The sequence below is a fragment of the Cephus cinctus genome, unplaced genomic scaffold (assembly GCF_000341935.2).
Source record: "Cephus cinctus unplaced genomic scaffold, Ccin1 Ccin1_scaffold0215, whole genome shotgun sequence".
Lineage (NCBI taxonomy): Eukaryota > Metazoa > Arthropoda > Insecta > Hymenoptera > Cephidae > Cephus > Cephus cinctus.
Window position 1 is genome coordinate 2,932,801 of NW_014332933.1, and position 23,921 is coordinate 2,956,721.

Consider the following 23,921-nt stretch of genomic DNA (forward strand, 5'->3'; position numbering starts at 1 on the left):
TTTTTTTTTTTTTTTTTTTTTTTTTTTTTTAAAAAAATTTTTTTTTTTTCCCCCCCTTTTTTTTTTTTTTTTTTTTTTTTTCCTTATACGTTCGTTAATAGGGTTTATATATATATATATATATATATATATATTTTTTTTTTTCCTCTACGCTAACAGGGCGCCATCCTGACCACGATGTTGGCGACGAGGAACTTTTCCAGTAAGTATGATGCACAGGGTAAGTACCTCCGGCCCTCTTCAGCGCTTCGTCCCCTACGACAGACTGTACCTACTTACCTACCCCTACCGTACGTCTGTCTGTACATGAGAATCGGCCTTGTTAATTCTTCGTCACAGTCTCACTGTGGCCCAGTGTCAAAGAGGTGGTAGCGCGGTTGTCTTACCGTCGGAAAAAAAAATCGCGTGTAATTTTACGTGAAAACAAAAATGTTATCAAATTTCATACAATCAGCCATCAAGACCATAAGACAACAGACGCAGCCACCAGGGTTTCACCTTGCCCGTGGAAAAAAAAAATATATAACTTAACCGTAACGTTGCGATCGGTAGGACTCGTTTTGGAAAAAAAAAATTTTTTTTTGAGAAAATTTTTCCAAATTCCAAATTATCAAACGAGTCCTCTCGTCGCTCTGCACGTGTACGATGTGCGCCTTTTACCTGTTATAGAGTATGTTCATCCCATTATGTACATGCATTTGGCTCGCACCGTATTCCCTGCAAGATGGCGAGAGTTACTAGGAAGAACTCTTTTTTTTTTTTTTTTTTTTAGTCCTTAGAATAAAAGCAAACTTTTATTCGTCATACGTGAACAGCTGTTCCTGCATTGTTCGTCGGTGTACCAAATCACGATGCCCAAGATCGATTTGACTTCTGGGTGAAGTTTTAAATGTCCCAGTGGACTCGAGCGGTTTACCACGATAGAAGCATCGGAGTGATAATTTGGCCGTCGCGTCACGAATGGTCGGGGTCACTCGTGCCGTGGTAAAAACAGCCGTGCGGATTGCCTGGCCGGACGCATCGCGCACGTAATACGTATACCTATGTAGACACGTGGTGAGCCATAGGAGCGGATGGCGATGAGAACGTGTCGAATCGATTTAGTCCGATATCAATCGATGATTTATTATTATTGTTACGTCATCCTCGTCATCGCACGAGCCCGTCGCGCCTGGAGTTATCGAAATTTATGCGCTTAACGTCGCATCGAATAAACGCCGATCGCGCTCCTGGCGGGATCATCGAGAATTAACTGTTCGTGAAATTTGTTACGCGCATGACGTCACACGTACGATGACCCATGACCTCGCGGCGATAGACGTCCCTTCGGCATCCTACGGGACTGCCAGACGGTTTCACGGGTACGTCATCGAATTTCGAATGACGTTGCGAGGTTTAATAATTAAAAAAATTTTATTCATCTACAAATTCTATGGGTAATATTTTGTTGGGGGGGGGGATTTTTCAAAATTTTTTTTTACATTATTTCGCATCACGAAATTTTCAGTACAATTTTTCTACCCAACTGTTTTCGTCCACTTGCGGAACTTTGTTGCGGCGTATGTGTGGTATTGTTGACGGTCATTTTGAAAATGCTTCTTCGCGGTGACGGTGACAGTGACGCTGGATGAAATTTTTGAAAAAATTTTTTGGGGAAAAAAAATTTTTATCACGTTGTCGATATTTCCAAACCATTCAGCTTTAATGGTGTCCGTTAGAATGTTCCTATAGTGATTATAGCTGTGCTATTATTTACATATATATATATATATATATCATGTACATATATATAGATATATGATACAGCAACAATAACAGCATATATACAATATATGTATATATGCACGTTTATTAATTAAATCAATGTTATAGTTATGTGTATCCCATACGAGAGATCCCCGATATCGTAGCACATTAGATTAAACGTTAATTTATTAAAGTAAACGACGTAAGCTGTAAGAGCCTCGAGGACGAGAGGAAATTACTGTTTTACGTTAATAACAAGTTTTCCATAATTTTCAATCGCGATTTAATAACGTATTAAAATTTTTTACTTTTATATCGTTTTCAAGAACAACATTCCCGTAGGCTGACCCATGTTAAAATTTATCAAAGTTTAATGACAGTCATAATTATATCTCCATATTTTTCCTGTCCTTTCATTACTTTTTTTTTTTTTTTTTTCTTAAAATTAACAAAAGAATTTCTTCTCGACGATAAGATCAATATTTTCCAAATCCAGGATTACCGTCAATATTTTTCTCACGTGTTCATACAGTCGACTTCTGGTATATCTGGTATGTACATACTCCTTCTGACACGGTTCATCAATATAATACGCGTATAATATCAGACAAAGTGTATTTAGTACAGAGTATAGTAATATATATATATATATATATATATATATTGAGATAAGAGGAAACGCGTCACGTATTAAAGATATAAATTTTCATCGAGAAGTAATAGCGGATTGATAAAATAAATTTTTACGTAAGATTGGTAAAAAAGAAAAAATATATTTAACGTTCGACGAAATTTTAGTGAGAAAATAAATGTTTTCGTTTCGTCAACTGCAAAAAGAAATGTGCTTAGATATTCTTGGGAACTTCGGGTAGGGCCGACTATCGAATTACGCAAGGGACAATTTCAAGATGCTGGACGTAAAAACTCGACGACAGCACGAAAGGATCCTGATCGATGACAATGGTTGTTTTGATTGGAAAAGTAAAAAAAAATCTGAATTCTCTATCATTATTTATTTTCTAAATTCGAGATCTCTTCTTTACTCGTCCGAACCTGCCGAGAGTCCCAAGTGCCGTCTTGTACTCTTTTTCTACTCGTACACACTTCGCGTCTCGAGAGCCCATAGATACTCGAGTACCTACAGGGTACGTAGTCAGGTTACGATTATTAGGTTAGGTTGGCCTAAGGAAAGTTAACACGGAGGCTCCTGTGCTGCTCAATATTAGCAATACCAATACTCCAGTACCGACAAGTGTCTGCGCCGAGGGTATTTGTCATGCGAAAACGAAGTTGCGCCTTGTCGACAGGCTCGACAAGCGTATGGAAATTTACCATAGGATCGACGAGCAGCTTTGTTTACGTATATATATGTTTCGGTATGCCCAACCTAACCTTACTCATTGGCCGTTCGCGTAAAATCAACGGCCCCTTTATCGTAGTCACTGCGAAGTTAAGAAACTTTTGAAAACAATGCCAAACCTTGGCCAGCCGTTGGGTATAATAACGAGGTCGAAGTTCGTGGCAGACATCTTGTATCGTCAACTCCTTGGGGCCGGGGGGTCCCCTCTCGCATGGATTCTTCGTATAATTAGATCGTTGATTTACAGCCTGGCAATACCGCGATACTTATTTAGTTCATAATATATATATATATATATATATATATATATATATATATATATATCCTTTAATATCATCACTATACCTGTCGGTGCTCGTCTCGCCCCTCTCTCCGCTACTCCCGACCCATTAAATCGGAGCTGCGACGTGAAATTATACGTAGACAATTAACTCGAAGCCAACTTTCAATTTAATTAATTTCATTTCCTCACCTCGAGGTACGCTCTGATATTACCAAAGGACTTTCGTACTTGACGATATCCGTGCGCCATATTGTGCAGCGGTGAATGCCGGGAAATTGATGCGCGCGCATTTCAAATTACAGCATGGTATTTATTTAGGGGTTATTATTTTTTTTTTATTATTACGTCCGTTCGCAATGGCGGATTTCTTATGTGTGAAATACAAAGAAAAATTATTTGCACAATTAATTTATTGCCAATCCTCGTGTTAGCCGTGCGAGTCCGTTACGTCATTTGCAAAAAATTATCACGCTTATTACACAATTCACGTGCCATGTCTGTGCATACTGGGAAGAAAAAACATTTTTATATAAACAATCGGGCAATGGCGATCGCTCGAAATTATTATTATTGTACCATTTTTTTTTTCTATTTATAGATCTATATTTGTACTGATTAATCACGTGACTGATTACCAACATTCCCGTTACGCCTGAAGCGAAGGGGGTCGGATGGTGTAAGGACCCACTGAATTTTTATATAAAAAATTGAAATTAATTGTTAATATTTAATATTGAATATAACAACGTACACGTTATCTCGATACACTATATGCTACTGTCATATATACACACGTTAATACTGATAGTGTATCAATATACTATACTGTATTACTATATATCATTGACACCCTACTTATATGTCCCAAGAGAGAATCGAGAACGAATCGTGTTTTTTTTTTCAAATTTAATTCGCACGCCTCTCCTTCGATCTGATTGGGCATTTGGCACTATACCTTTTTCTTTAATCAATTCAATGCGCAATCCGATAAGGAGATACTCGTAACCCGTATATGACATAATTAAATAATCGTCCCCCCCCCCAAATCCAACAATGACCTCACACACATGGCATGTTCTCTTAATTCGTTTATTCTCACGGTTAAATTGAAGAATTTATCTTTTTTTTTTTTAGTCGCGTTAACGTCACTTGGACAACAATAACAGTAATCGTGACAATGAAAACAATGAAATTCTCCCGAATAATAATAACAAGCTCGCTCTTGAACAAGTGTTATCGTTATTAAAAAAATTTTGTTTTGGCTGATTATTCATAAAAAAATCTTCACATTTGATCCATCTCGATATCCAAAAAACATATAGAGCAAATTCACAGGGGAATCGAGTTACCGTTTAATTCCAGAAAAAAAAAACCGAATTATTTTTTTTCATACGTTCGTTGATCGAATTTTCGTTTTTTTTTTTTCTTTTTCTAATGCTCTTTTTTTTGTCTTCGCTACATACGATTCTCCTCTGTCCTCTACTCTTCTCTATGACTGACGTCTTATGAAACCCTGAGCGTTCACTTTGCCAAAATACTTTAGTATACTATATACTACATGTATGTATACGCATATAAGGACAAGGAGCGTAGAAGGGAGTGGTTCGATGAATAATGCGATTCCAGGCCTGAGATCCCTAAGTCAATTGTAATACATTTCACAGTAAGTAAATAAGCTGTAATTTCGTTTGCAGCTGACTTCAGACGTCGCGTAGAATACTATATAACGTTAAGCTGTACGTAGGACGCGAAAACCTACGTTCAGTGTAAACTGACTTAGGAACGGTCGAAAATCGAATTTTCACGGGCGGCCCAAGTCCTGGTCGTACGGAGGCCAAAGGAATTGTTAACTGCTGCTAGTAAAAAATTCTGCTCCTGGTCGGGATCGAACCGTCGACCTTCCGCGCTCGATCAAATCACTGGTCGTTTACGCTAACCGCTAGACCATACCTTATACCGTATACTTACATGTATACATATAATATATATGTATATAAAATACCGTCGTCTCACAGTAGACTAACTGCACTCCTAGTGAAATGTACGAGAAGTTGCATTGTGTCTGTTTATTTACTACCACCCGTCACTCTCATCACTTATGCATATACAAATATATATGTGTTCCACGGATACTTACAGAAAAAGAAAGTAAACGAAATAAATAAAACAGAGGCGGAACGGGTGAACTGAGTAAAATCGTTGAAAGCTCAGAGACAATAGGACGATGCTGAAGTTAGCTCTAGGCGAGAATAATCGAGAGGCGGTATAGAGATTAGTAGTGTCAGATTTCATTGTTGACTTCTTCTTCTTTTTTTTTCTAATCTTTAATTAAACCAAAAAAAAAGTTTTATCTGACAATTCACGCGTGACCATTCATCACGTGCCTATGCCAGTTCTTTCATCGTGCTCGACGGTCCTTTTTATCCTTGACGATAAGATGCCTCTTCTATACCGACAGATAATAGATAATGGTAGCTAACTTCCTGGAAGGAGGCTTTGTGCGCGATTAGTATGTGCTACAGGGACAATGGGAGCTCTGGTGAAATACAGAGGATTCGACGCGTTAGCCACCCTGCTGGGCGTTCGGGAATATTCGGTGATGATCGGTAAGATTCGTAGATCGTGAGAAAAGGGTGGGGATGACGATTTTTTCTTCGTAACTGGAATTACAAATTTTTGGGAAAAATAAGTTGGATCGGTGGCACGGGGGGAAAGAATCGAACGTGATCGATTTGAACGGATCGATTTTTCTTTCGAATTATATCGATTCTTGTATTATCGATTATTTTATCGCGACGCGATCGTATTCTCGCCTTTTCAGGTGGTCCGCACCTCCATTGGATTTTCTGGGATTAAATTTCAAGCGGATCGAAGATAGACGAATTCCATTTGAGTGTAACGGATTTAAAGATTCGAGAGGTTCTCGGTATCCTTTGTGTATCGATTACGTAACGATTCCAAGAGGTATTGGATATCGATGTACGGAGTCGTGGGCAGAGATTCGAAATTCAATCGGTGCTGCGTTTCAAGGCAGAGACAGATAAGTTTAAAGCGAGTTAAGAATTTCAAATTTTCCCGCCGATTCTCAAGAAACTTTATACGTTATTTCTTGTAATTCGATATACGCCAACTTCGCTCTCTACTTCTATCCTTTTCTCCTGTTAACCAGCCTCGGCTCGTTCTCTTTGTTTACGTCCGGAGCGTGCTCTCGGCCCGTTAGGTTAGGCTGGTCTCTTCTTCCTCTCTAAGAATTCTCTGTTCTTACCGGACAGCCTTACATACTCCAGTCCGTGTACCTGTCATTCCATAGAAACCTTTTTACGGACCGTCGAGTAATCGGGCGACTTCCTTAAGGTGCATTCATAGGTATAACGCTTGAGGCACATAGTGGCCTATGGAGACACCCTGTGTATGGTGCTCTATTCTCTTTCTCCGCTCTCTTTGTGTCTGGTTCTGCCAGCAGTTCACTCTTTGGTCATGTAAATATTTGAGGTTTGAAATTATATTTTGAAAAATTTCGAATTATAAAAAAAATTTTTTTTTTTTTTTTTCGACTCGCGACAAGTAACCGACTTGTCCTTTTTGACAAATTTTTTTTTTTTTTTTTTGAAAAAGTTTGACAGATACTTAGGCTCAGTACACCCGTAACGCGTACTACGGAGACACGCAGTTGCCAGAAATATCGTACCTTATAGCTGGCGGCGATAAAAAAAAAAGAAAAATAGAAATACGAAGGAACGAGAATGGACGACATTAAAAAGATACGTACGAGCGACAAGCACGTAGCAAAAAGCAAGCAAAAGCAATAGCAAGCGATGTTAACAAGATATATCTATGTCTGTTTTCTTTGGTTGACCCCGTTACCACCCACCAAACAACCAACCAACCAACCAATGAACCAACCGATCAATCAATCAACCATCCAACCGAACCAACCACGACCAACCAATACCAATTGACCAACCAATCGCGATCTTGCCCCACGACTGTGATATGAAGAAGTTGGTAAGACGTGTTACCTGTTTTCTTAGAGATCGAAATTAATCGTTATTATCTGACTCTTTACCTAACAAATCACGATATATAACACCACACCGATCATTTGCTGCAGCCTAGGTCGCCTACGCTAATCACACGTGACAATCAGTTTCACTCTTTTCACTAAGAGCGAGACCACCGATCGTGCTCTCTATTTTCAATTTGTCTAACCGCCGTACGGGAAAATCGGCTGATTGTTAGACACGAGTACAATGAAAGGCGTGGGAAAATTCGAAACATGATTTTTTACGTGTTAAAAAAAATTTTGAAAATTTACCTAAAAGACAAAAAAAATCATAGAGAGCACATCGAACGTTGCTTGTGCGATTTGTAAATCTTTTTTGGTGCTTGTTCTGTTTGTTGTATTATATGTGTATGTTTTGGTATCGTTGCTTTATTTATTTAAACAATATTTATTCACACCGATACCTCGTTATATATATTTTTCTTCTTGGTTTATGTCTCCTTTTACCTTATTGTTGTTTTTCCGGTAATGTTTGATTGTACTTGTTGTACATTGTTGCATGATTAGAGAATTGGAGAAATATTGTTTGTACACGGAGGTGTCAATTGATGTAGCATTTTCTTGGTTAATCCTGGCGGCTTCTTGTGCCTCGGTAAGTTTTGGGTAGAGAAGTGATAGAAATTGGAGAAAACAAAAAAAAATGAAAATTTACAAGAAAAATAATTAAAGGATATCCGGAATGTCCAAGATAATGTCTTACGAAGTTACGCTGTATTAAATGTGTCCATGCATGACGAACACTGACACCTTTTAAAGATTCTTCATTCAATTGGAAAATTGTGTGAACGTACCTTAAACTTATTTTTTCTTTCCACCTTTGATTCTCTTTATATTTCTATCTTTCGCCGCTCTTTTATCTTGGCTCATTCTGACTCAGTGTACATACTGTTTCCGAAACTCGTTAATGATTTTGGAGTCGAGCGACTTTTAACTTAAAAACTTTAAGCCCGGTCCCCATGTCCCCGACCCTGCACACACAAACTACAGGAAGGAGGGAGTTGCTTGAAAGAAATTCCACGCTATACATATATAGCTATTATAGTATAATAAACTAGCAGTCTTAATTAACGTCTTAATTATTTCGCATTAATTGACAAACTTTCATAGCCTTTAGAATTTCTTTCGTCCGCGGCATCTCTCTGCATCTAAACACAAAATATAAACTAACGGTTGTGCGCATGCGCGGGTCACTCCAGCCAAACGTCAACTCCGACCAATCACAGCTCGGCTCTCGTACAGTTCTAGAGGTACGCGCACGCGCACAAGCCAGCTCTCTTAACACCCTATTTCACAATCTTACCTCTAATGAATGCCTTTAAAGATATTCAATTAATCTAAACTTAAGACAGTCACGCCTCTCGGATCTCTTATTGTCTTTATATATTCGCGCCGAGACAGACGAATCAACTCGAGGAACCCGCAATTAACGAAGAAACTGTTATTTCACTCGGAACACGAATGGCCTTATGGGTAACGGCGGCAGCCATCTTTGTTTCTCGACAGGTTGAACAACCCGTGGTTTCTCGACTTGATTCCTCAATGTTTTATGTACATTTCGTACGATCTTGACGCATCACCACGCTATTCTGGATTTTTAATAAATGACTCCGTCACTCGTCGACCAACTGTGCCTATACGCATGGTCTTAGAGCTCTATAGTCATAATCTCGTTTGTCAAATTCGGTCACCAGAGTGCGCGTCAGTGCGTCGAGTCGCTTTCGATGGAAACAAGAACACGAAGGAACACATCGATGTCCATACGGATACATATTTGTTGTCTCGTCCAGAGAAATTCTGTCATACGTGTAAATATACGAGAATCCTAGTTCGGTCTGGGTTGAAAAAAAATTCCGACAAGGTATTTCAAATAACACTATCTATACCCATAAGAAAATTTTCTCAAAATTTATATTTGAAAAACGCGCCTTTTTTTTCATTCCACTTTTCAACACCCTCGAACCAGGTCCGAGCTACGTTACTCTCGTTCGATGTTCTTCTCGTGGATTTGTGTTTCCTATGATCGCAACGTCGCTGGGCAAGCGTAACGTAACCAGAGGCTTTCTCTCTCTCTCTTACTCATACATCTTTATCTTCATTATCTTTAATACTTTTCGCCTCTTTTTCGCTTTCTTATGTAACTTTACCTTTTTGGGTATCTCTCTCTTCTCCTACCTGCTGTCTGTCTATCCATCATAAATTTACTGCTACTTCGACTAACCTGAACCTAACAGGGGTACAGTGGGGTCCCATTTGGGTCTGTAATTAAAAAAGAAAAAAGGTAATAATTACCTAATTACGTTACGCCTGCGCAGTGTTTGATTTATCGATTTTAATTACACACAGATTAATTATATATCGATAGATCAATAATCGCGACGTTCGATAAGTCGTATCATTTCTTTGTCTCATTATTTATCCAAAACCTTTATCGTTCCTTACTAACTGCTATTTGCGTACTCCAGGTCGAAGCATGGTCACGAAGAAGGGCGAGGGTTCTCAAGTCAAGGAATCCACCGACAGCAGCACCACCATCGAGGACGATGATGTCAAAGGTAGGAAGCACCAATTTTTTTTATTTGCTATATATTTAACAATAATAACGTCGTCGCGATCGTTTGTCAAATTTGAAAATTCCAAAAATTTCGAAAATTTTTTGCGAATTTTAAAAATTTGTGGAGGCGCCTTACGTTAAGACTTATACGATTTTTTTTTGTTTACAACGCATTTCGTATAGACAATAAGAAGTCAAAGGTCGCCGATAATAATTGGTGCCCTAACTCGTAGCCTCAGGCTGTGATACCCTATGAAGGAATCGCTTTTTAGATCCGACCTAATATCCAGTGGCCAAAAAAAATATAGTCGCAATTCTTGACAATGACGACTTTTGGTAGTACTAATGGTTTTTTTTTTTTTTTGAAAATTTTCAATATTTCACACATTATGTTTCTTATCATAGGAGCTCGCAGTAATAGATACAAAACAGTTATTATCAGTCTATTACCACTAGCAGTACTGTCCATCTTCCTATCCTTGTCGCTCTAGTACTGTTCACTACTAAATACTATTCGTAATCTCGAGTACTAGTACAGTCGAAATACTAACTATTCCTTTCTCTCTCTCTCTCTCTCTCTCTCTCTCTCTATATACCTATGCCTCTCGTAGTTTTACCATATAGCACAATCGGTGACATACCATCTTGTACTTTATCACTTGCTGTTGTAAATGTCACTTTTTGCCACTTTTTTTTCTCAAACACAAAACGAGTGATGTAAAAAAAAAAGTCATTCGCTCAATATATAATCAGTCAAATCATTTGCAGTCGTACAATCACAACATACAGTCTGTTTGACAATCAATATGAATTTTTTGATACAGCAAAGTAGCCATGATATTTTAAAATACGTATTTCGAAGTTATGTCGAATATACTTTAAAGTACTTTTTTGTTCTATAGCAGTGACAGATCCTAATGGTAACGCGTACTAGAAATATTTTGGAGAAATTTTTTTTTCAAAATATCAAGTACAACTAAAAAAAAACATTTTCTACTTGCAGTAGTTAACAGTACGAGTAGGAATAGTCGCCGAGCTTTGTAGTACAGAAATTCCAAAATTGAAAATCCTATTAAAAAGAGCTTGTCACGTAATTTGACAAAATAGGGAAAAAAAACGTCAATTTCTTTACGTTGGCCACCATTTTCGCGAGCTGTGCTCTCTCGAGGATTGTCCGGTGTTAAAACGTTGAAACTGCATTTCCAAAAAATTATCAAATTTCCCGAGACATTAAAGAAGCCCGGGAAATTTAAAGTCCCTCGAGGGACCACCAATCCTATAACCCGTTCACCGTGCATGCGCGTTTCCAAATCCTCTTCCCAGCGATCATTCGCCACTCCGCCACTTTGTCGCGCCTAGCGAATCTCGAAAACCTCCCTTCTTCTCTATCTACTTTATCGATTAGCGCGATTAAGGAAAAAAAAAAAGTCAAAACAATACGTCACAACCTATCGCCACTGTGTACGATACGTTTCACAAATCGCTTATCAGCCAGTATCCATAAAGCAATTAATTGATTTTGACAAAAACAACAAATTCTATACCAAAAAGACCTACTGTGAAATCACACCAAAAAACCCAACAATTAATTATCACAAGTATTTAGCATAAAGCAGTAGGTATCGATCAGCAATTACAATAATCTAACGTCAATTTGACATTTAGTATCAGCGATGCTCACAAATCCATAACACGTAGAAAAAAAAAAAAAGAAAAAATTTTTTTCTTCACAATTCATCCTCACAATCTATATTATAATTATGAATTCTTTACTTGCGTAATACATAGAGAAGTAAGAGTCTACGTTAGTCGATTAACCATTTTAAGTTTACTGCTTTAGACGTTCGGCTTTCTTCTAACGCTGTTGTAATATCATGCAATAGGCACGACAATGAGAATTCCGGACTTAGGCCGGTTTGCATGGTCAAAGATTCGCGAAAAGAATTAGAGCCTTGCTATGCTATTGGCGAAATGAATATGGCCCGATGCCATCGTTATCGCACATTGAGAATCGTCGGTTCTCGATAATCGCGTAGCAATCGACCACCACTCTACCAGCCACGAATATACGTGATATTTTCATCAGTCATCATAGGCAGGGCTCACGCGTAGGTCTGTGCTGATTTTCATGAAAACGAGGAAAACGGTCGATTCGGCATTGAATTACGAGACAGTGATGGAAAATAATAATAATGAGAATGAAAAAAAAAAAAAAAATTTCATTGTCAATTTATTATTATTTTTATTTCTCGACTATTCCGAGAATTGTCCCTCGTTTGAGCGACAGTCGCGCACTGCGTATACACCACTATATCGATACACACGCAATACGCGTACGTAGATCGTATAAGCACTGGAGGATTAGAATTAGAAATAGAACTTAGACACGTCACTCGATGCGTCTTAGACCAATGAAAAACAAGCTTCTTTTTAGATGGGATTTTTGTTCGTTAACCAACAGCAAATTGGCCATGTGACCAGGTCAGCGCATTGCTATTGTTTATTTCGCTTGTCATCGCTGTCATTAGTTTCTTTCGTAATAATCGTCACGACCGTTTGGTACGTGATTGAGATTTTGAAAGAGTTTGCTCTATTTTTTTTAAATCATTTTTTCCCCCTTTTCGCTACTACACGTACGTTTTCCATATAATTTTTCGATCGATCGGGACAAATCAGTTTGATTACATGAATCATGACTTAATGATTAACAAAAAATTTGTTACCTAATCCAACTGATTTTTCCTTTTTTTTTTTTTTAATACTGTTTCTCTATAAATTTTTATTATCGTTCAAAAATTCCTTCCGACAATTATTATTGTCATAGTTGCCTTTTTTTTATCGTTACGTCACTTAAAAATGCTTTAGCTTTTACTCGCCTTCGATGTTTCTTCATGCTGCGTCCGCATCGGCGCGACGGGGATGCCGCTTTAGATCTATTTGTAAGAATTAGCTGGTAGATCTATAGGTAGGTATGCATTGATTTAGTTTAAACGAAAAAAAAATATATATATATAAACAAAGTTCCAAAATACCAACAAAGGAAAGCCATCAAAGACGTAAACTTTTACTCGATTTTTATTACCAAAAAAAAAAAAAAATATGTATTTATCAATTTCATTTTTTTTCAACTTTCTTACAATTTTTCTCTCTTCCTCCTTGTTTCTCTTCTATTCGCCTCGATTTTTCTTTCTTTCTCTCACAGAGCACAAGCACCGTTTTTGCATTCGAACGATATCACACTGGATGACACGTAAACCAATTTTCCGAAATCTCATGACTCTCAATGACACGACACACTGATAAAATTTTTCAAAAAAATCATACGTCACAATTTTTCGCAGGACCTTTCATTGAATTTTTTCCTTTTGTTTTTTTTTTCAAAATCTTTATTAATTCGCGATCATGAAAATTCGATCGATTCTTTCCGATCACCATTTTTTATATGTGGAATTTGACGACGAACCCTTGAAAAAAAAAAATTATTTGCCCATATTTTTTTTTACCGACTGTACCCTTTCAGGAGACAAACTACCTAGTGATTATTATCAGGCATTCCACGCACACGTGTACACAAAAGTATAAAAAAAATAAATCTGGTGTTATGGATTTCTGAACGCCATATATACCAATTCAATTTTTCCTTCTATATTTCTCTGTACTTCTCACTGTCCTCTATATCTACATATATATATAAATAAAAATATTTAAACTACATAGAAAACATATCCCCCGGCTTTGGCGCATGTATCCCGCTTATGCACGATGATCATCCAGACTCCAGGGCACCATGACGACACGTAATACCCAAAAATGAACGAATAATGAGCATAAATAAAAAAGAAAACGTCGAAGCATCCAAATTAAAAAAAAAAAAAAGTTTGGACTCTGTTAAACGCTGAAAAGAAAAAGAAATCTCACGAGCTACACAAAAGATCATCGCTAAGAAATATCTCATCCAGCTTTCGCACATCTTAAATGCACATTCCAACGTTCGACTTTGCACAGTGCACGTAAAACTATATATATATATATCTCACTCATTAAAAATAATGCATCTCCTGTCTAACTAAATCTGTCTCGTAACTTAAAAAGTTCCTTCCGAGTAATTGAGAGCTGGACAAATAAAAGTGCGAGCGAAGAAGAAAACTTTTGTTTACCCAAAAATAAAAAGTCACTAGTCACCATAAGCAGTAAAATCAGTTTAAACGCTAGTCGTAAAAAAAATTCCTCGTGCACTGGCAGAAAGAAAGTCGGATTTGCACGCGAGGAGAGCCGTTAGAGTAATTCAAAAAAAAAAAAAGTCAAAAAAAGGAAAGTCAACGATCGGCTATTAAAATTGAGGCTAAACGCTCGAATTCAATGAGAATCATTTCGTATTCCAGGACTATCCCCATTGCTCAGTAATAATCGAATGATTTTCAGGTACCTGGGTACATGGGTGGGTATCAATACGTTCTAGCTGTTATTTACACGTGATACCCATGATAGCCAGATCGTTACCAGACACCTCAAAGAATTCGAAACCAAACGTATCCTGTACCGCGTGATGATTTCTATCGTTAGAATTCGAACGTCTATCTCGATCTGATCGCCAAACCGAAAGTTGTCTGAGATGAATAGATGCATTTTGAATTGTACGTGGATCGTATATTGTACATAGCGTATGTAAACGATGTCGTATATCTGTACGTGATGTTGTGTGTATTGTTGTACAGAGGATAAAAAGGGAGGCGTCGACCGGAGCAGCACGGTCATTGCCAAAGAGCCCGAAGGTAACCTAACCTAACTTAACCACAGAAATGATTGTCTAATTCTCGTTGTTCTAAACGTTTGTGTATAATAATAACAACAACGAGAACTACGCACGCTAATCATTATTATTATCGCATCATAAGTCACACCCGATCGTTTTCAAATCGGTATCGGAGATCATCGGTTTTTGTGCACTTTCACAAAAAAAAAAAAAAAAAAAAAAAAAAAAATTTCTGGAACACGTCGGTGATGAGAATGATTTTTGAAAGAATGAAAAACTTTGAAAAAAATTTTTGTCTATAAAAATCTAATTCTTATCGCGACATGCTCCAGCTGCATCGAATAACGTTGGCCTTATCGACGATGCTGTAAACATAAAAATGTTGATTAGTTCTTTTTATCAGTTCACCCTGTATGCATTGGCAACGCACAGAAGCGTTATTGCATCGCTAAACGTAACTGTGTTCCGTGTACGGCGAAGGGAGTCAGTGAGAAAAGTAAACAGTTTGAAAAGCTTTTTTTTGCATTGCTTAAAATCCATAAAGATTCATTGGATCCAGAAATTAATAGATTAGCGAATTAATTGTCTCCAGCCTCCACCCGTGGGTACCAAACGAACAAGCCTTGTGTACCCAAGACTAATTAGCAATTGGTCTTACCTCTTTCAATTAGTTACACTCTGTAGAATATCCTTACGTTTCGATTAAGCCTCGGCTGTTTATTAAAAGCCTCGCATAACGGGTAACCCTGTGCATCCTTGTAATTGAGTAATCGAAAAATTCCCTAGGGTTTTTTTTTTAGTCACGTTGTGGCGCTTAAGTTACTAGAAAATATTGAAAGTGTAAAATATTAATTTAATATATATACCCATTGGCACAGCTGTTCGGTTATTGTCTTACGGCGTCTATAAATTTATTGTAGCTCAATTGGGTAAACATTAAGGTGCCTTTTCATCGGTCTGATCCAAGACCTCGATTTTCTCTGTCGCTTAACTGGTATTGACTGGAGGTATTTTTGGTCGTACTCCCGTTCGAAAATAACGCAACGAGATGCGTTGTCTCTTCTGGTACGAGAGCAACGAGGAGGACCGAGGGTAGAATCTCTATAGTAACGTTACACGCGTACGCAGAAACGTTAAGAGTGCAGACTGTGGAGCCGCGACGGCCAACAGAAATACCTGACGCTTGGCACACTTGAGAATAGATCGCACATTAGCATCGGCCGTAGCGCCATTAGTTAGTCGTTGTCGAGTAGCCACAGCGTCTACGTTGACGAAGGATCGTTTGACGTTTGAAAGTCCCGCACGAATTCGGCCATTGATATTTAGTCAATTTCCGTCTGCTGGTCGCGACGCATAACCAGCGAAAAATGTCGGGGTGCACTGTGGTGAATATATTTTGAAAGAATAAAGTTAGTCGGACGGTGTAAGAGATCAGAGAGATAGGTGGAAAATTTTTTGATTGATAAAAAAGCCAGTTAATAATTCCGTGTACCTGTGTGTGTCTGGAAATTTCCATTAAACAAGATGTCCGCCACGGCCAGCATTCCGGGCTCGTCGAAGCAGCCTGACAACAGTGAGTCTTACTGCCGTCTTGATGTTCTCGTTGTCAAGGGAAAGATATAATAGAATTTTATAGTCGCGATTTATAGGCCGTCACAAGAAAAGCGGTGATTCTATCGAGCATTCTATTTCCGTCGAGTTTCGTTCTCGCGTCAGGGTGGCTTGCGACACCTGTGTCATACGATATTACCACAGTTCACACACGTATCAGGGGCCGGGGGATACGTTATTGGGTTGTGTCTCCCTATTCTCGAAACTCAATCAAGTCAAATTTCATCGGCGGCAGTCGCGTTGCGCATCCACAATTTTCAATTAAGTTTCAATGACGCCCGGAATTAGCCGGTCCTGTCACAGTGCTGACAGCGCCACACTGCGGAAGCGCCGGGTACTAAAGTCACCCGCCAAATTCGTTATGGCTTTTTATTTTCCCCTCGGATCTTTTCACGATCCCACGTGAGTGAATCATATAGCGTAGTAGCTTCATAGAAATAATCCCTTAAGCCTCGCGTATCATGCTTTATTTTTCGCATTTGTCTATTCTCCATTTTTTTCATTCCCTGCTTGTCCAACAAGGTTTCGCGTCCCAGGGTACTCCACCGAACAGTCCCGCAGCTGCCTCGGTTTTCTCCAAGGTAATGGGAGCAGCTGCTGCTCAAGCCCAGGCAAATAAGCAGGCACAGGTGCCTGGAAATCCTCTAGGAATTGCCGCGGTTCTTCTTCAGGGCGCGCAAGGTAAACCGATAGGAACGTACGTTGAGTCGGATTGCCTTGTATACTATATAGACAATCGACTATTATTTGGTATTACGATCGTTCTCGAAAAGCCGCGCTTAAACCACGGCTGATTCTTTTTTTTTTTTTGAAATCCTTCGACTGCCTTGCGTTTTCAAGTGACTGATACCCATGTCAATAATATTCATTCAGGTTTGACATTAATAATTGCTTTGATTTTCTGTTTGATATTTATATCTAAAAATGAAACACGATTTTTTTTTACTTTTTCTTTATTTTCACTTTTATTTATTCCGACTAACCAGTGTACCTTGTGTGTTGTTTTCGATAATGACAAAATCAATAGAAAAATTTGAAACGAAATATTCTCCTGTTCAAACATTTTACTGCAACGTGAAGCATTTTTTTTTACCTTCTATATGCCGATTTTTATATCAACCCTATAATGGAAACGAGAGGGGCTAGAAAAAAAAGCAAGTGAAATGCTCGAAGCTCAACGGTTTGCATAAAAATTTCGCAATGGCGGTACGCCATTGAGTCCTTATGGCGGCAACGGCTGTTGCGCCAGTTGCGTAATTTCAAAAGCTCCCGGGCTTTACGGAGCTTAACGGTAAAAAGGTCGAGCAGCCCAGAAGAGCAGCCAGGCTATGTCGTTTGCTATAGGAAGGAATGAGAGAAGGGAAAAAAAATAATGGCTGATATTAAGGAAAGGGGGCTAGGGGGGTTTACAAAGTTAGAGAATTTAGCAAGGGCGACTGCAGTCTTCATGAAAACCATATGCGTTTTATCCAACCACTGTAGAACATATGTTGACCCCTTTAGTATTTCATTGGCATCCGCCATATCGGTATCTTTTGAAAAACCCGCCAGAAATTACAAGAATAAAACATAAATGCAATTCCCGCAACCATCAAGAATATATTTAATACAAAATAACACACGGAATCGTTACTGTCATCAAGCACAGATAAATTACGTATGAACAATGAATTAACGCCTAAGTACGAATACCATAGAGAAACGATAATATCGCCAAATCCTGTTGACAAGGTAGGCTAAATATTTAGCAAATTGAGTCTTTAGTATAGCTACGTATCAACCGGTAATCTACAAATCGGTAAGGATCCTCTAGTTAACTGGTGTTTTAGATTTGAGCATGATTTAATTTTGGAACGTTATCCACGTATGAGAAAAACAAGAGCCACACCTTGATAATAATTTTGTAATTTGCCTATCTTCATATCCGTTAACTTCCTTTATCCATCTACAAGTATAACAATGGCCAAACGTCTTAATAGAGGATCCATTGACGATGGCTAATCGTACAGCGATAGGATTCCACTGGAATATACATTAGCGCGTAGAATAATGTATATCCCATTATGAAACATCCTGTACGTTACTTTTAAATAAGATCCAAACGTTATACCAGCTCCTGTTAATCCACGATCAAGTAACGCCTGCAAAACTTGTAAACTTTCCTCTCTGATAACACCTCCATTGTGTTCTTGCACTTATACGAATGACAAATAAAAGAAATAACCATGGACGAGGTTATGGCATTGATAAAGCAAAAAACATTTTATATCGACGAGAATAATTAGTCAAAGCTTCCTCCATGGTAAGCCTGGCCCACCGAACGCATCTTTGTGTGAGAAGCTAGTTGACAAAGTAAAAAGAAAAGTAATTGGATCTAAAAATTTATACTGCGCGTATCGGTTGGCAATGGCGGGTTTTAAAAACGCTAAAAAGAAAACAGATAACCAACCTCCCGGGACCTGATACCGACGAGGAGAAGACATAAGCAGCCCTACCTGTGAAAGACGCTCTAGAAGACGTTCTTCTAGAGGCACCTCCCGGTTTTCGTTCTAGTCGTTAACGTGAGAGCTCATGATGTGTTGGTTGGTTGCATGACTAGCTGGCAGCGGAAGTGGCAGTGGCTCCAGTCACAGTAGCAGCAGTAACAGCCAAACAGGAGCTTCCCCGTCATCAGCATCGACGGGTTACGTCAACGCCAACAACACCCCACGACGTCACAACTCCTCGACCACCGGTCTGTAGACTTGCCAAGCACACACGCGCACGCACAACACACATTATTCCCACTGTCGCCATATTTAACTTCACCTACACTCTGAAGTACACTCTGAAGTTAACCGCTTGCCGTCACTTTGCCACGCGTCTGTAGCGTCGGTTCGATCCACGCGTCCTTTAACATAACCTATTAACACGTCTAACACTGTCGCGTCGTTTCTATTGCAACGGACGTATTTTGAATGTTCACTGTGTTTCCGCATGCTTGTCTCAACACGCTTTCCCGTTCTCGTGGCTCGTTGCATGCACAAGATCCCGAAGGTCGACCAGCCGGTGGAGGATACTGTCAGCTCGGGGCCGAGCACTGCGGTCGGGACGACGGTAAGCCTGGCGAGGGGAATTCTGAGAAAAGTTCCAACGGCCGGGACATCTGTTCGAAGCTTAGGCGTTGTAGCTTGTTCTGAATTTTGTCCTTAGAGAAGACATAACCTTACTTTTAGTAACTACTGAAGATTAGTTATTTGTTTTCTTGAAAGATTTTCACGACAGGAATCATTTATTTATTCCTCTTTGCTTCGCGTATTTCAATGTTTATTCTTATCACGAGATTCGGTATCGCCCTTACCTAATGTGATGTTCGTACCGGTATGTCCAGGAGAATAATACGGTTGCACCAGGAGTACAAGACTAGGAGGTAGACGTTTCTGGCAAGAGAGTAAGCACTAGCGTTAGAATGACATGTATAGATATACACAATGTACGTCTAGTGTATACGTCCTGTTTATGTGCGACGTTAGGTGGCACCAACTGTCAAGTTATTGAATAAATGTTTTAAAAAAGAAGAAAAACAAATACCTAAACGCTGTGTCGTGCTAATATGTGAACGTTGTAGGCTTTACGACGCATTGTCGCTACTATGCGCGCCCAGTATTATTATTCGTCAATGGCATTAGGCGTAGACCGTTTGACCTTTATTCAAATGTATTACTGCAGGCGACTGGTTACCGTCTTTGGATGTTTTCGTCCTAATCTAGTATACGTACATATATATGTATATTTACACGTTATAATTCTAAGGGGGTCGTATTCAAAGCATATACAGTGTGGTGTCGCATTAGAACGCTAGAGACGTTGACAAGTGGCTCCCTCCGACGACACTGAGGCAAAGCTCGATTAGGAGTTGTAAGGAGAAGAGAAAAAGCAGAAACGACGGGGAATCCCCGGATAAAGAAATTCTTTTTTTTTTCCTTCGGACAGACTCCTTGTCGAGATATATTTGAAAGGAGATTCTTTTTTCTGCTTACCTTTTACAATACCCAGCCTCGTCCCAGGCTACGGTTCGGCACGCCTTATCGGCGTAGTCGCAGATTCTGAATAAACTATTTTGTTACCTCGATTAAATTCGTCATGGACAAAAACGGGGAATTTCTGTGTTTCTTTTTGCAAAACGGTGGAGGCTCCGGAGATAGTTAATTCTTCGTGACAACGTATATGCCGTAACGGCCAACGAAAGGGGCTTTTACCTGTTTGTTTTTTTTTTAATTTAAAAAAAAGAAATTCATACTCCGAGTAATCCGTCATATTCGTCGCGACATTCATCGTTTTGTATTTTTTTCTTTTTTAATCTTCTTTCTTTCTCTCACAACCCATCTCTTTGACAAGCTAACGAAACTTCGTTCAAGTGCCTGTCTCTTAATACAAAATAAGGTATATGCTTGTAGAAATAAGAATCATGTGTCCTATCAAGACCTGCAGTCAGCTTTCGACGAATTCGCAGTGCTCAGGTAAAGCGCAATACAAGTAGCTGTTGTAAATAATTATACATATATATATATATATATATATATTTAAAAAATTATATATATAATATGTATTAGAATTAACAAGTAGACATTAACCATACACTCAACACGAATATCGTCCGCGTCATGTTATATCGGTTTATATAGAAACGATTATCGCAAACTCCCAACGTTACTAATATTAGGCTTAAAAAATTATATATATAATATGTAGTCAGCTTTCGACGAATTCGCAGTGCTCAGGTAAAGCGCAATACAAGTAGCTGTTGTAAATAATTATACATATATATATATATATATATATATTTAAAAAATTATATATATAATATGTATTAGAATTAACAAGTAGACATTAACCATACACTCAACACGAATATCGTCCGCGTCATGTTATATCGGTTTATATAGAAACGATTATCGCAAACTCCCAACGTTACTAATATTAGGCTGGTATCAGCCGTTTATTTTTTACGAGTCGCCATTGCCGTCCGTTTCGCTTATAGTTACGAGAGGCGATAATCGTTTTTGATTATTCGCCAGTTGCGCACGAACAATAGTCATAATCATAAGATATGGTCGATTACTTTTAAATCCTCCTGTGTCGTCATAGTTAGCATTACACTTCTTGTTACGTGAAAAGGAAAAAAAAGAAAATTCATTCGGAATTTATTCGTCGTCGCGCGAAACCCGGCATAACGATTCGATATGTCGCGATTTTATTATTTTTAACGTTCATGCGTATCCGCCTTAACGACCTGTGATTAAAAAGGTTATGTATACGTGTCAAGGAGAATGGTCTCAGGTGTCGGGTATATGCCATTAACTTTATCGTCGAATAAGTACCAGGCTGATTCGTTACGTCATGACTCGTCGCCTTCTTGTGCGTTGGACTTAATTTTACTTTTTTTATTTTTATTTTTATTTTTTTTTCTACTCGTTCCAAAACCCGGTACAAAGTACATACAGCCGCGACTTTCGAGAATTTATATCGTAGCGATACATCGGCCGTTGAAAATAATCGATAAACTAGCAGGTTGTTCGATATATCGAAATATTCGATATCCTCGTTATCGCTGGCAATCGAGCGATTCGATTTTAAGAATATTAATCTACGTAGCACAGTCAAGTTTATGGTTACAATTTTTTGTTGTCCTATTGTTTTCCTGCTCGTTATTCCTTACGGTTGCTGTAAATGGAAAACCTGTACTAGAATGTGGTGGTGGTAGCAATGGTGGTGGTCACGCTAGACCTTGCGGGGTGTTAAGAAAAAATTATGCATTTCGACGAAAAAGAAAAAAAACAAAAAAAAAACTCGAAAAAAGCTCTGCACAAATTATCAGGTGAAATAATTTTATTTTTCGAAATAAAGCTGACGTAATCGTTTTATTGTGCTCTTCTACAGGTATTAAAGAACAAATCTCGAAAGTCCTGAATTGATTGTTGATAACGGAGCTTCGTGATATCGATACTGAAAGACATTTTTTTATTCCGAATTTATTAACGTTCGGTTATTTAATTTTTAGCTCTTTCAATTGGTGTATATATATATATACACACAGTTGTTAATATACATGTATACTGACCGTCAGTCTTCAATAGAATTTATACTTGTATACTTATACTGTGTCTTATTGTACCTGAATCGCTCCGATTGTATACATGAAAATCGGCCGATTGTCACGTCGCGTACTTTTTCCTAAGATGACGTAGAATAAATAAAAAAAAAAATTGTAGAAGGATTGCGGAATAGTGGTCTGCTTTGAAAAAAAAAATATAAAAATAAAAATAATAGGACGTAGAGACTTAAAACGATTTTGTTTGCATGTGGTTGTTGTGCTGTACGGTGTTTCGGAAAGAGCCGGACCCGAGAAATTAAAATTGACTATTTCATACTGATTGTGACGTGTTGACGATTACAGCTCGCCGCCAGGAAATCATTAAGATGACCGAACAGCTGATCGAGAGCATCAATATCGGTGACTTCGAAGCGTACACGTGAGTTTCGTAATACATAAAAATATTTTTATGGTAATTTGTTTGATTTATTAAAAAAAAAAAAAAAATTTTTTTTTTTTTTTAATAAATCAAACAAATTACCATAAAAATATTTTTATGGTAATTTGTTTGATTTATTAAAAAAAAAAAAAAATTTTTTTTTTTTTTTAATAAATCAAACAAATTACCATAAAAATATTTTTATGGTAATTTGTTTGATTTATTAAAAAAAAAAAAAAATTTTTTTTTTTTTTTAATAAATCAAACAAATTACCATAAAAATATTTTTATGGTAATTTGTTTGATTTATTAAAAAAAAAAAAAAAATGTTTTCTCTTTTTTCCAGGAAAATCTGTGATCCCCATCTGACCGCGTTCGAGCCAGAGGCTCTAGGTAATTTAGTCGAGGGAATGGACTTTCACAAATTTTACTTTGATAATGGTAATTATGTCTTGTTTGCATCACTATTTTATAACGATCCTTATTATACGCTTTGCCATTTTCTTTGGCATGTAATTTAAGTTAAGAATCTAACCTCTATTCCATTAAATTACTATACTTCGCTTACTGAATGGCTGTTATGCGTATATACGTATTTACAAAGCACTCCAGCTTCTTATCATAGTTAAATTCAAATACCATTATTATTATACTAAGATGTACTCGATTTACATTTCTTAACTTTATTCTCGCATGGTTGGCAGTACCTATTTGTCTATCCACCATTTTCTTCTTTCGCTCTCTTTCTCTAACTCGTGGTCATGGCCGTTACTTCCGTAAATCATAAAAAAATTGCACGGCTTTGCTCGCGATGACCAACGACATAAATCTAACCTAAAATTAATTTACTATTCAAGCAGTGCTGGGAAAGAACTGCAAGGCGGTCAACACGACGATCTTGAATCCGCACGTCCATCTTCTTGGCGAGGATGCAGCGTGCATCGCGTACGTCAGGCTCACCCAGTACATGGACAAGTGAGTAAAATTGGACGATAATGAAGAGTGGATAATACAAATATATAATGTTAATTAAATTAATCAC

The 23,921-nt window shown here is 38.0% G+C and overlaps 1 protein-coding gene across 34 annotated transcripts in view; it reads left to right on the forward strand.

Moving 5' to 3' along the window:
- The window catches only part of LOC107265085 (calcium/calmodulin-dependent protein kinase type II alpha chain), a 90,885-nt gene that overhangs the window by 60,525 nt on the left and 6,439 nt on the right, over positions 1-23,921 (forward strand). The window contains exons 10-20 of one of the 34 annotated variants that reach the window (XM_025082438.1): positions 160-220; positions 7,389-7,394; positions 9,915-10,004; positions 14,719-14,775; positions 16,890-17,048; positions 18,967-19,101; positions 19,395-19,463; positions 20,804-20,866; positions 22,804-22,879; positions 23,226-23,320; positions 23,740-23,854. In XM_025082438.1, the coding sequence (XP_024938206.1) occupies positions 160-220; positions 7,389-7,394; positions 9,915-10,004; positions 14,719-14,775; positions 16,890-17,048; positions 18,967-19,101; positions 19,395-19,463; positions 20,804-20,866; positions 22,804-22,879; positions 23,226-23,320; positions 23,740-23,854 (926 nt within the window). Of the gene's footprint in view, positions 1-159; positions 221-7,388; positions 7,395-9,914; positions 10,005-14,718; positions 14,776-16,889; positions 17,049-18,966; positions 19,102-19,394; positions 19,464-19,737; positions 19,940-20,803; positions 20,867-22,803; positions 22,880-23,225; positions 23,321-23,736; positions 23,855-23,921 lie in introns of those variants that run through there. The other 33 variants (XM_025082437.1, XM_025082441.1, XM_025082440.1 and 30 more) reach the window with 33 other exon arrangements.